The 13308-nt window shown below is 41.6% G+C and overlaps 1 protein-coding gene across 9 annotated transcripts in view; it reads left to right on the top strand.

The window, feature by feature from the left end:
* Positions 1-13308, top strand: part of MAGI1 (membrane associated guanylate kinase, WW and PDZ domain containing 1) — a gene marked incomplete at its 5' end in the record, with an annotated part of 358756 nt that overhangs the window by 267654 nt on the left and 77794 nt on the right. For all 9 annotated transcript variants that reach the window (XM_082321191.1, XM_082321192.1, XM_082321194.1 and 6 more), the window contains 2 exons: positions 41-160; positions 12227-12433. In XM_082321191.1, coding sequence (XP_082177317.1) covers positions 41-160; positions 12227-12433 — 327 coding nt within the window. The remainder of the gene's footprint in view (positions 1-40; positions 161-12226; positions 12434-13308) is intronic.

Genomic DNA, 13308 nt, shown 5'->3' with positions numbered 1-13308 from the left:
AAGAAAACAACTATATTAACATGCTAATTTTCCCTTTCAGGCACAACCCGCCCCCCAAGAGAAGGAGAAGTGCCTGGTGTGGACTATAACTTTCTGACTGTGGAAGAGTTTCTGGAGTTGGAGCGAAGTGGGACCCTTCTGGAAGTAGGAACTTACGAAGGTATGGAGCCACAGGCAGTGAAAAAGCACTTCAAATAACCGTGGTAGGACACCGGACTTGCGACACCCTTGCTCGTGTTAACCAGATCAAGTTAGGACCTCACTTTGCATCCTAGTGCTCTACTTCCCTTTTCTCTATGTACCCCGAGAGAGGGAATTCTGACATTGCTGTGCTTTTGTCTTTTCCCTTCAAGTTAACTACCTCAAAAGATTAATATCAGTAGGCCAGGAAAACCCAGTATGAAGTCCAGTACCAGAATACTGAGGGAAGACAGTGTGGCAGTGAATGAAAATGCATCTTTTCTTTTTGTCCACTGTAGCCCATCTTGTTTACTTTTTCTTCCCTCCTGCCATCTCTCTTTCCCTTCGTCTTCCCTAAGTATACATCCTTCATCACCCAATTGTGTCTCACTATGCAGCTACGTGATGCACTGCTTTTGACCTTTTTTTTTTTTTTCTTATTTATTCTTGGATAATTACTTCTAACTTGGGTCATTGTGTTGATCCTTTTTACAGCACAGCTTTACAAACAACAACACTGAGAGAGCCAAGGGGCACTGAAATGTCACTAGGGTGAGAGCAGGAAAAAGATAGCTTTGACTTCCAAGAAAATGCAAGGCAAATTGGCCGCATTTAGGTATACAATAGGATTTGTGTAACTAAACCTGCAATCTCTCTCTCCTTTAAATTGAAAACTCCTTTTGGGGTGGGGTAGGGTCCCCCCCGCCCCGAAGAACATTCAAACGTACCTCTTGAGAAGACAATGAAAAGAAATACGTTACAGGTTTCAAAGTCCATTCATGCTCATTCATGTCATATTTCCATTTGCAAGAAGTGAAATGGGTCTTGTTGTAATTATGAGAGATTTAAATAGAGTTATTCTTGCCGCCGTTAATAAATAACATGAAATACATTTAAAATTATGAACTACATACAAATAGCGGATAGTTTTTGAAAAGTGGTCATCAAATATGAACAAAAAAGGCTGTGATGTGGTTTTGGTTTTCAAGCTCTAAAAAAAAGTTCTGAAGCATTGTTTGTTTAGTTTACTTCTTTCAAAACTCCCTGTAAGGTCACCTTTAAACCTTGCACTTATTCCCAACTGCAGACAATTGCAGTGTCAAGCCTGGTTTGCATGAAGATGCTAAATGTATAACTCGGTTTCACTCTTCCACCTCTCTGAGCTGATTAGCTCCATCAGCACCAATGCTAACATTCCAGCAGCAGCAGTGCTCCAAAATGAGCTTTTTCCTCTCCGTGTTTCTAATTATAACACTAAATTAGTTTTCTTTGTCATGGTGCTCAAAATAGATCAACTGAACTGCCTCGCCATTACTTCCTGATCGTATTTGTTCTGGTGACCTTTCCACTTGGAAAGACAAAATGGGTAACTGTCTGTAAGCTGGCTCTTGGGACTTGCTGGGAATTAGTTTTCAGAAAATGCTGTACCTTCTGGGACCGTTATAACATGGTGGTTTCGTTGCTTATGTGAATATATGCAGTAGCAGCTAAACTGTTTAGATTTCATGGGTCGCTCTTCTGAGTTGCTGAAGATGAGGTTGATTTTTCATAAGTCTAATGCATATTTCATTTCTGTGGGTGATAGAAGTGTCTGAACTTTAAAGGAACAATTTGTCAGGAGTGCTGAGAAGCCTCTTTCCCCATTGACATCAGTGATGCTGGTGCATAGTGGTTCTGAAGAGCTGGCTCATGGAAGGAAAAATCAATAAGAATAAAGCAAATAATGATGATACATGTGTGCACATATGCATCAAGACACATTACTATTTGATTGTAATGTGAAATAAATAAAGTTCATTTTTCACTTACAGCTTCCAGAAATGATTTTGCGGCTTTCTGAGATTTCTTTAATAGCTTTGTAGTACTTCTTTGGAAATCTTATTTTACAACTTTATTGATCAAGCCAGTGTTGATCTTGATTAGATCTTGGAAGATGGTGTGATTCAGACTCAATGCTGCAATCACCAGCAATTTTGTCTATAAAAAAAACCCAATCTGCCAAAAACTCCAGACCACAAAATAAGTTAGACTTCTAATGTCCAAGTCTTTGTTATTGCCAGCTTTATAGTCTTAGTTTACTTTAATTATAATTTGTTTTATGCTGCATTTTGCTGCCTTTTTTTTTTTAAATGTACCACCATGATGAAGTTGATTGTATTTTTGACCCTGCCAGCGATGGCTTATTCTAAACCAGAGGGATGGAACCCAACAAAAGGAAACAATCTTCTGTTTCTCTCTGGAGAACGATAATATAATACCTTTAATGCATGGCTTTTATTATTAATAATGATACCTATTATACTGAGTAGGAATCAAACAATTGCAAAGATAGGGTTGCTTTTTATTACAATGTAATTAGGTGATTTAGAGATGAAGGAAAGGGAATGCTATGAAATGGAGAGTAGTGATGATGAATGGGGAAGTTTCCGTGTGCCTGGCAGCCACAAGCTCACGTGGCTCAAGCAGGACGGTGGTTTGGGGTCAGGGTGGTCCCAAGGTCCCTTCTGGCCCTTAATTTCTAAGCATGTGCATTGGGGGCGGGGGGGAGGGGAGATGGATGTATGCTTTGTATTTCTGACCCAAATAATCAAGATAAAAGTTTTGGCATTACTGGATGACATCTGTTTGACTCCTGAAAGCATTAAGCCACGCAGATACTGGCACTGTCGTTGGGAAAAACATTGCGGGAGAAGATGTAACACAAGCATTTGTTTAGTAACAGTTACTGAAGAGAACTTCTGGGGGGAAAGATTAGAAAAAAGGGAGCCATCAGAAGAGGGGTAATACACAGCACTTTGATGCTGATATGAATACTATTGATTTGGAAAGAATAAAGAACAAGAAGAAGAGAACAGCTGGAAACAATAAAAGAGTAGGAGAGTGTATCAGGTTTTGAAAGAACAACCCAGGTTTTGAAAGTGCTCTATTTGCAAAGAGAGAAACTGCAAGCTGAATAGGACAAAAAAGGTGTTGCCTACCTACTGGGCTGCGTAATGTCATTATTATTTCTGCTGGTGCACTGCAAATCGGTTCCTCGGGGCAGTTTTTGATTCACATCCTGGTGAGTGCAGAGCGGGCCTGGCAGCTGCTTTTCTGGTCACCTGTCACCTCCACGGTGTGTTCTGCACCCAAAATGCTCCAAAAAGCCTGATCAGGTGGGAGGGGGCGTTTGCAAGCCTTAATTCCTGAGGTTTTCAGTTCCAGTTTTAACATGCTGATTTTTAACCATAAAGCCTAGAAACTTCTTTTTTCCCTTAATGAAAGCTACATGTTGATCATATGAATCCAGGAGCTGGAACTGAAATCCTGGAAGACCTGCCCAAAGCTGTGTTGCTGCACCAGTATTGGTGCTTCTTGCACCACGTGCATGCTGGTAAAGCTGCATGCAACACGCTCGAGCCAGTTAGTAATTCCCATTGACAATACTCATTAGGAAGGAAAAATCTTTTTAGACTGCACATTGTCTAGGCCTTCTGGTGGACAGGAAACCGTGATAATTGTAATCTCAGGCATTTATTGACCGATCCTGCAGGGCATAAAATACTGATGGATGCTTGGAAGTAATTCTGTAGGTTACAATTATTTAGCAATTACTTCTGCATTTGAATTGCGGGCTTTCACAGGGACCCCAAGGGAAGACTGTTTTGAGCAGAACCACAGCTTCTAGATTTTATTCCCAGCTGCTGAGTGGCCCTGGGCAGATCAGGTAACTGCTCTATACTTCAGGTTACTGGCCTGGAGAATATTAAAACAACGCTTACTTCTCTCTTCATTAATATTTCAGCAGATATCCTGTGCCTGCAGTTATCTCCTATTACAAATAGGAGGGAGAGAGTGGAAGCAATGGTATTTCAGAGGGCTGTGCTGAATGCAGCAGTGGAGATGAACGCTGTGCGGAGACGCACGGGGACATTAGCATGGTCGCTGAATTTTGAATGGGGATGGCTGTGTCACCAGGGTCTAGCGAGCCTGTATTAATGAATGCCTGCCCAGCACTTAGTGATCCTCAAAAGAAAAAGTGCTGCACTTTATAACATGTGAAGGGTTATTACATTATAGCGTATTATTGTCAAGGCATCATCTTTCATTCTCAGGACAAGTGTTATGTGATTGCCAAGAGAAGTAATAAGTAATCTGCATTAGTCTCATGACAAAGATGTAATGGGGTGACTTGCTAACATTTTTAAAGTGTATAAAACTAGCTACTGTAGACAGGGTCTCCGATTGTGGTACTTAATGAGTGTAATAAATTACCTTAATAGTGCAGTTAGAATTTCAGCTGAAGTAGAGAGGTGTATTCAGCAACATGCTTCAAATCAAGATGCCTTTAGCCTAATTTATCTGATGTGCTAGCTCTCCTCGGGTTTCTCTGCAGCAGCCCCGCTCCCCCAGCTGCTTTAGCAAAATGGCTGGATTTTCTTTGCTGCTCTTGTGGTGTCTTCGCAGCCTGTGAGTCTCGCCAACTTGGTACAACCTTGAAATGAGAGCTGTGTCTGTGGCATGCAAAACATGACAGGAAGATTGGGCGAGTAGGGGTGGCAGATGCTGGGGATGCCCATGCAGCGGAACAACATGTTCCGCTTAATAAGATAAGATCCGCTTATTAATGTCTCCATACTACAGATTGACTCAATAAATCATAATGGCTCCTTTAGCACCATTGTAATGTATCATGTCGAATATCCACTTATTAACATCTGTGCACTGCAGAAAGATTCCTGTTCTGTCGTTGGCTTTTATATTTTGCTTTCTTTTTTTTCTTTTTTTTTTAAACCACTGGTAAGAAAAAAAGACAACACATTCTAGTGTATGTGCCTTACTATCAGTGTTAAACATGAGTGCTGCTATGCTGAAGTGTCGTCTGGTAACAATGCTTAATTCTACAAACAGCTAAAGTAGCAGCTGAGTAACTGTCTCTAAAAGCAAATATTCAAATCTCTGATAGGGTTTTAGAATGGTTTTGAATTTCCTATGGCATTCCTGATTGGTTTCTCTCTGTGCACTTTCAATAAGAAGTTTTCCACTGTGAGCTCTGTCTGAAATTGTTCATTAGCAGTCCTGCTTTTCACTGTTTCTTGATGCATCTTAGAAGACAAACCTTGGGGGAAGAGGTTGTTCCCAAACACCTCTGGCAAAAAAGAATATGGTGAGTTGGCTGTTTTTTTCCTAAGTTAGACTTCAGGTTATTTTAAGGCATTATTTATTCTCTAACCATAGTGTGATGCATTGAAGACTGTTCATGGTAGTCCATTGATAGATGGCAGCCGGGCACATTTCGGCATTGTTTCTTGGTACTGGATGTGCTCGGGACTGTCTCTAGAACTGGCTGCTCCTCGCTGATGTTATCCAGCTCCCTTTGCAGCTGGGCAGCCCTTCTGCACCAGGAGGCAGCCCAGCCTCCGCAAGCTGGGGCGTTTCCCTTCCACTGCAGAGCTCGCCCCGTGCTGCGAGCCGCAATACGCGCACCACCACCTTCCTGAGGGGCAAGGTGTTAACGGGACACATCCTCGTGGTGGGAGTATATATAGAAATATTTCGCTATTTGCAAGAAGAATAGTTGCATATTGCTATGGCTTTACATCACGTTTTCTTGATGTGCTCTAACACAGCTGAGTTCAGGAAACACCCTGAGCTTCCATAGCCATCTCATGCCCCATGCTACCAAGATCTTGCTGCTTATGTGTTACTTTAAGTATCTTTGCTTTGTTTTGGCTTGTTAGAAATTTTCCATGCATCAAATGTGCTTGGACGCAGCTGTACGTGAGTATTAACAATAGCGTGTGGCAATATGTAGTGATATCTCAACATGGGGAAAATCAGAATAAACGAGACTGATTTGGTCTGTAGGTGACTTTCTGCTATGCTATCATTGCCTACAAGGACACTAATTGGAATATACGTTAGATTTCAGACATAAATTGAAATGTGCATATTGTAACATTTTGACTAATTTAACAAGAAACCCAGACTGATCTTTCAGTTAACCTCACCATTAATAACTGCAAAAATTGTCAGAGACTCTACTATCTAAAGCAAATTGGATTTGCATATATTGCAGGTTAATTTCTCTGAGATCTCTTTCCATGCCTATGTTTCGCTTCCGATCCAGATGCTGTATCTGCGGCCGCCTCCCGGTTGCCTGGATACTCTGAATTTCCTCAAGGCAATTGCTAATCAATGTGCAGTTGCAGCTAGGTGAATCCCACAGACAGCAGCCAGATCTGTCATCTAAATGTAGAAATCTGTACCAGAATGTGATCTGGGAAGAGAACAGACAAAACACTGTAGCAGGAGCTCTGTTCCCAGGAATCGGTTCATCCTGTGCTAATCAGACACAAGCACTCTTGCTGGATTAGATGAGCAGAGGCTCTTCTGCTAAAATTAAGGGTCAATTGTTTTGGTTCTTGTACAATGCAGAGAAGAAGAGCTGCATCTCAGTAAAGAAAACAATTACATTAATAATTACATCTGAAGCCTTAGTGTCAAGGCCTTGCTTAATTTTGCTGCTTATCTCCCAGTCTCTTTCCCAAAATACCCATTTGCATCAATACAGTAAGTTATGAACTGCTTTTTAAAACATGAGCTGTTAATGGAGTCCTTGCTAACACAGAGTGGTAGCTTTGAAGATCAGATGCACTTCTTGTGGACGCAGGGTCCTCTGTACTACACAGAAGCTTTTGAGTTTCTTGGGTTTTTTTATAATCGCAAAATTATGCCTCACAGTAGGCGTCAGTAAATTCAGAACTGCGAGAACTCTGCTCAGTACTTTCCTGAGCGACAAATGCACTCCCAGTCCCAGGCCTAATCTCTTCACACCAGAAAAGCAAGACAAATTCTCCTCCCCCCCAAAAAAAGATAATAGCTACAGCAAAGCCAACACCTACAGATCAAAGTAACTGAAATATACGGTTTGGAACCACATTCTTCAGTTGGCATTGTGCCATTTGGATTAATGCTCAAGCTTGTGCTTGACCTTGCACACAGCTCCTCTGCCTTCTTTCACCTCTCCATCTCAGCTCTGCTGCCCTCTCCCCGCCCCAGCAGCCTCCATGGTCTCATCTTCCCTCTCCGCAAGGTGAAACACCTACTTTCATAGCCATTCCACTTTAGACCCTTTTAGATTGCATGCCTGTTCTTGTGCATTTCTACCCATTCCAGAAACAGCATCTTGGATGGACAGAGCCCTTTCAACTCGAATTGAATTGAATGGTGATTGACAGAAGTTTTTATGGATTAGATTCATAGTTATTTTACTTAAGGGTAGCTAATTGGTGTGTTTTTGTGAATTACATTCCAAATTTCAGGTCACATAAAAAACTTAAGGTTGTCTGTGAATTTATTGCCCATCAGGGGAATATTTAATAAGAATGTTTTGTTATTTTGAAATATAAGAAAAGTTTTCCGTTACCACTAGGTTTCTAAAATGTAAAAAGAAGGTTCTCTTGGCTGACAGTATTGCTTTGATTCGTAAGCTGCAGAACAGGATAGAAGCTGCTGTAGATTGCTTTCATTGATTATGATCACTGCTTGAATTGGCAGAGGAAGAAGTGTTATGATGATGAGAACTTGTCTTACTGTTGTGATTAGCTGTTACCAAAGACTAATTACTCTGTGTGATGCTACAATGTGTAAGCTGCTGACACTTAGAGATAAGGAGATGAAAAGAAATCAACTCATTCCAAATAGCTATTCTGTTTTTTTTTCATTATTATTGTTATTTTTGTGCACTCTCCTGAGTGGTGCTTTAGAGTGCATGGATTCAGTCATGGTTTTGGCTGTAAAAGCTGCCATCAAACTTCAGTTGTGGTTAAATAAGCTTTAAGCACCAAGGGACTGAATAAAATAAGGGTTAGTGAAAGGTGATGACAAGGAATTCAGTTAATGGCACGTGCATCTGCTGAGTGAATGCATTGTTATTAGCTATTCATTTGGTTGCTGTAGGCAGGATTCAAATGTGATTGAGAAGAGAGGAAAGTTTAGGAGCCCGGTTCCCCTAGGAATCAGACGTGGGAAAGTGCCATTTCTGCCACGCTGGCTGCTTCAAAACTGGCATTTCCACAGAAAAGTAGAGGTTCTCCTGCTGTCTTAATCAAGAAATCTTCTTTGTCTGGGAGATGGGCTGCTCTTCTCGAGCTTTGAGATGTCACATTAGGGACAGAGTCCTCAGAAGTTTTACAGAGCTTCACTTGAGCCGTCGGGGGAGCTCTGCACCCCGGGGAGTCCTGCCTTAACTACTGTGCCGCCTTTAGAAAATGTTTTGGGATCCTCTGGGATGACAGATGCTTGTGTATGCACATGTAACATGCTGTTAATAATTAGAGCTGATTGGATATTCAGTACAAATTACACTGGCTATGAAGTTAGCCCCTTCTTTAGGCTTACAAGTGGCTCACAAAACACTGTTAAAGCATATTTTTAAATGTATGTTTTTTCATAAACATTGACAGATTTAATTTGAACAAATAATTTCGAGTCTGAGTGTATTAAAACTCTTGCTGGGCTGTTCACTGTCTGTTGTTAATGGTGCACGTTTGGATTTCTGAGTCACAGGGTAAATATTTTCTCTTTCTAATTTCTAGGATTAAACATGAGTTCCAATGATAATTTTAAGTGCTAGTCCCTCCTAATGGTGTGTCTGCCCCCACGCCCGGGCCCACGTGCCATGTCTTCAGAAAGAACTGCTTAGAGAAGAGAAATAAGTCTGACTGCATCCAGCAAACATGAGGAAAAGAGAGTCTTTCCATTTTCTCTTGCTCTCCATGACACCTGGAAGCTGGGTTGGAGCTTGCTTCTGCAGTTTTTCAGCATGAGCTGGGTTTCCCAAACCTGTGTGTCCTCGTGTGAATCTGAAGGAAGAAGTGTGATTTTTTTGAATATTGACTCAGGCTGCATCTGCCTCCTGTGGAGGAAAAAGAAAAGTTCAGCCCCAATGGCTGCATTTCCCATATTCTGCAAAACAAAACTCACACATGCAGAGCCATGCTCAGTTTCAAATTCATATTTGCTCTTCATACGTGTTCATACATACTTGTAGGGATCCTCTAAGACAGCACGCTGTGTTGGGACAAAATAATTACTTGCTAATAATAGTACCAACAACCATGGTTGTTTTGAAAAGTGACTAATGATTTCGGTGTAAGCAAATTTGAAATACTTTAGAGAAGCCTGCTTTTCTGCTGAGGAACAGCTCTCCGTGGACTGTTAAGAGCTCCAGTCTTGCTTGTTGCTAGAGGAACTGAAAAGGAACAAAACTCAGAGATACAATCATGCATTTCTCTGTAGTTGGAGGAGGGATGGTAACATCTGTGCTATGTTCTTGTCCAGGAGAAGTAAAAATCCACACTAGCTACATCTATATATCCCCCTCATTCACTTAGTTGCATCCATCGCAAAAAGATTTAACCATTTACAGCAGACCTGAAATAAATTTTGCACAAAATAGTGACGTGCAGTGCCATAAATAAAAGCTGTTCTCACATATATGGCACGCATGTGGATCTCTCTGCTTAGCAGTTAACATCCTTAGAAAACATATTTTGTCTGGAAAAACAAACAAACAAACAAAAAAAACCAAAAAACAAAATCCAAAAAACCCCAAACCCCAAAGGAGCAGCAGTCTTCGGGAGAAATGCTGAAGAGGACAGGAAAAGAGCAGTGTTGATTATCCTTTTTCTGCCCACCTACCTTTGTATTTTCCCTTTGCACTCTCTCTTCCCCATTCCTCCTCTTTTTGTATAAAATAGTCCTGCAGTATATAGAGCATAAGAATCATTTCTCTAGCAGCGACTGCAACCTGCTTGAGGAGCCTCCATCCCCATTAGAGGCTCTTTCCAGAAGAAGTAATTTCCTTCTCCCTATAAATTATGCATCAATGTACATTTAAGATTCTGAAATGATGAACAGAAGATGAAAGCATTGCGGAGTGTTGCTGCTCCTATGGAGCTGAATCCGCGACATTGTACATAGGCTCGAACACACCTTGTTAAGACAAACCTGCACGTGTCGCTGTCCTAGTACTCCAGCTGTAAAAGTGTGGAGATAGGAGCTCCTCTGACTTCTCCAGCCTCAGCTCTGTAAGAAAGACTTTTTCTCCTCTTGGAAGGCACTGAGTGGGAAAGATAGCAACGTATGTCCAAATCGGTCTTCCCAAATGGACTCTGCCAGCCTGAGCCAGGGTGATTCCCGGTCTCCCTTGCTGCTGATATGTCCGGAGACCTTCCAGAGTCTCAGGTGGAGATCTAGGGGTGCTGGGGCATGCATGATCCCTGTGGCCTTACCCTAAAGCTGACAACATGCATAGCTTCAGGGTTGCAAGGGACTTAGATGCTTGAATGGGAAAGGCAATTCAGTCAGCTGAACAGGAGTTGAGATAAACAACTAGTACTTCCAAACTGAAATAAGGATATGTTATTTTGAACCTCGGGTGTGTGATGGCTGAGCAGCATGAAATGCGTTGGTTGAGTGGCCCTACCGCATACAGCAGTGGGGCAGGTCAATGCAGAGCTGCTTAGCTAACTTTAAACTCAGTGTCATAGCTCAGTGTATGAATGGTGTTGTTGACTTCTGCAACAAAAATACACATACATGTGTATAAAAAGAAATGAAAAAAAAATAATCTTTTTTAGCACAGATGAGGTTTTAAAGTGCCTTTGCACAATCTGCCTTTGGCATGTGGTTTCCATCTAGTGTAACAGGGGTAATAAAGGGGCATGTACGCTTTCTGGGGAATGGATATTAAATATATAATGTAATTATGTACAGAAAAATTGAAAAATGCTTTCAGGTTATACATAGCCAGGGAGATAGATGAAGAATGTAATCAAATGTGCATGTATATTTTAGAGAAGAATTTTGTGTGGCTGCCACAGTTGAAGCTATATGCAAGCACCCCCACGTGAGTTTATACAAAGCTATATGGGAGAGCATCCTTTATATTTTGTCATGCCGGAGAGTATAGGGAGAATTTTTACGTTCACCCTTGGAATCTGAAGGTGGCAAATGAAAATTAATAGTAATTCTTGAAAGGGAAAATTTGGGGGGTTTTATGTAAAACTGTTGTATATCACAGATCATTGCATAAACAGTAAAAGATGCGCCTTGCAATAGGCCTGAACTCCTATAATGCCCAGTGCTGCAGAAACCGATTCCAGACCTGAGATTCCTGTGGGGCGTTTCAGGCAAGTCAAGCACTACTGTGGTGTTTGAGGTGAAGTGAAACAGGAACAGTGAAATACCTCTGTGGAGTTCTGGCATCAATGAACCTGTACTTATTCTGTATTTCTTCCACGGTCACTTAAAATGGCGGCAAAGTATCCCAAGCACTTTGCACTGTTTGCATCACATCTGGTGATGGCTGCCAAGAGCTGTGCATTTGTGTAACTGTGGGTGCGTCTTTGGCCCTTCAAGTTTTGCTTTAAGGTCTGGTTGCTCACTTTTACCCAAGTTGACCCAACTGCTGAGTTTCCTCTTTGAAGAAAGCAGTGCCACGTGGTACCTTTCCTTTTCTCTCCTTTGACAAAGTTTTCTTTTAGAGAGAGAGTAGTTTTTGCTTTTTAAATGCAACATCCACCCTAAAAGAACCTGTGTATTAAAGCAGGCCATCGAGCCTTTCATCACTTATCTGGGTGATGGCAGTCATGAATTTTTTATTTTCTGCAGGGCTCACTCCAGATCTGCCACAGCATTGTGTGGGTGCACACATGTAAAGAGGCTACTAATTGAAATTCAGATGTAACGAGATGAAGTTTTGCTATTCACCATGACTGCCTTTTGTTTTAGCCCTTGTACGCTCAGTGCACCTAAACAATGCAACCATTGCTTCTCCTTTTAGATTCAACAAGAATAACTTAAAAGGCAAGAAATATTTCCGTGTCTGCTCTAGAGATGAAATATGCCCCCCCCAAAATGGGAATGGTGTGTGTTCGTTTATTTACTTACTTGTGGGGAGAGACAGAGATTTTAATGGAACTGAAAAGAAAATAAAATAGAAATCTTGCTGCTACAAACTGCTCTCTTTTGAAGATGCAAATGTGTTTCTATTGCCTAGGTAACTATTATGGAACGCCCAAGCCTCCCAGCCAGCCCCTCAGTGGGAAAGTGACTTCCACCGATGCTTTGCAAAATCTGCAGTCTGGCTCCAAGCAGTCGACTCCAAAGCGAACCAAGTCTTACAATGACATGCAAAATGCTGGCATAGTGCATACAGAGAATGAGGAAGAGGATGATGTACCTGAAATGAGCAGTAGCTTCACAGGTAAAACAAAAATATCACAGTCCATCAGTTATGATACATGGGGAAGATTTTTGGAGGGGGATTTTTTGGGGGTTTGTTTTTAATGAGTTTCCTGCAAAGCTGTCAATCCCAGACAGAGCTGGCCAACAACACCGGGATGGCAGGTGTCTGGGTGTGGACAATCACAAGCACAGTTGTGTCTTCTAAAAAGGCCTTGTGGGATTGAGCTTGATGAGAAAAAAATGGGAAAAAGCTCAAATCCATTATTTGCAGAAAGTTCAAGAAGAGTTGAGCTATGGTTGACAGTTCCAGTCATTATAAACAGTATGAAATGGCTCAACCAGGATACATTTGAAATTAATTATTGCTCCTTCCAAAATATATTACTGTACTGTATTGCTCCTTCCTTTCATCTAGAGATACCCGTCACATTCAATTACTAGGTCCTCTTCTCCAAGGTACCTTCCAGCAAACCAAGGGCTGCTTGCTGCAGGGATGAGGTCTGAAGCATGGGTGCAAGCTCTCTATTTTTATGAAGGCCTTGTGTCCTGCTGAATAGAGATCTCAATCCTACCATGGCTACCTTCGAGCATTGGCTGAAAGATCACTGGAAACTTTTGCAGTCTAAAGTCAAGTGCTGTGCAGGCAGATTCAGACCAAAATACTATTGGACATCAATTGAGTTTCCACAGAAATGAACTGGAAGTTTGTGAAGCTCTGAGAGGCAAGACCTCTTGCCGTGTCTGCAACCCTAGTATTTGTTAGTGCTTCGAGCATTACTTCCTCAGCTCAGTTTCAAACACTGAATTCATATTCCTAGCTCCCTTTGAGGTAGGTACTTAGCAAGCAGAGTTACCCACACCTTCAAGCCTTTCACAGCGGCTCGCTGTGGGTGC

This window comes from Platalea leucorodia (assembly GCF_965183815.1).
Source record: "Platalea leucorodia genome assembly, chromosome: 9".
Lineage (NCBI taxonomy): Eukaryota > Metazoa > Chordata > Aves > Pelecaniformes > Threskiornithidae > Platalea > Platalea leucorodia.
The sequence above is the reverse complement of the archived record's forward strand: the minus strand, read 5'-3'. Positions and strand labels throughout refer to the sequence as shown.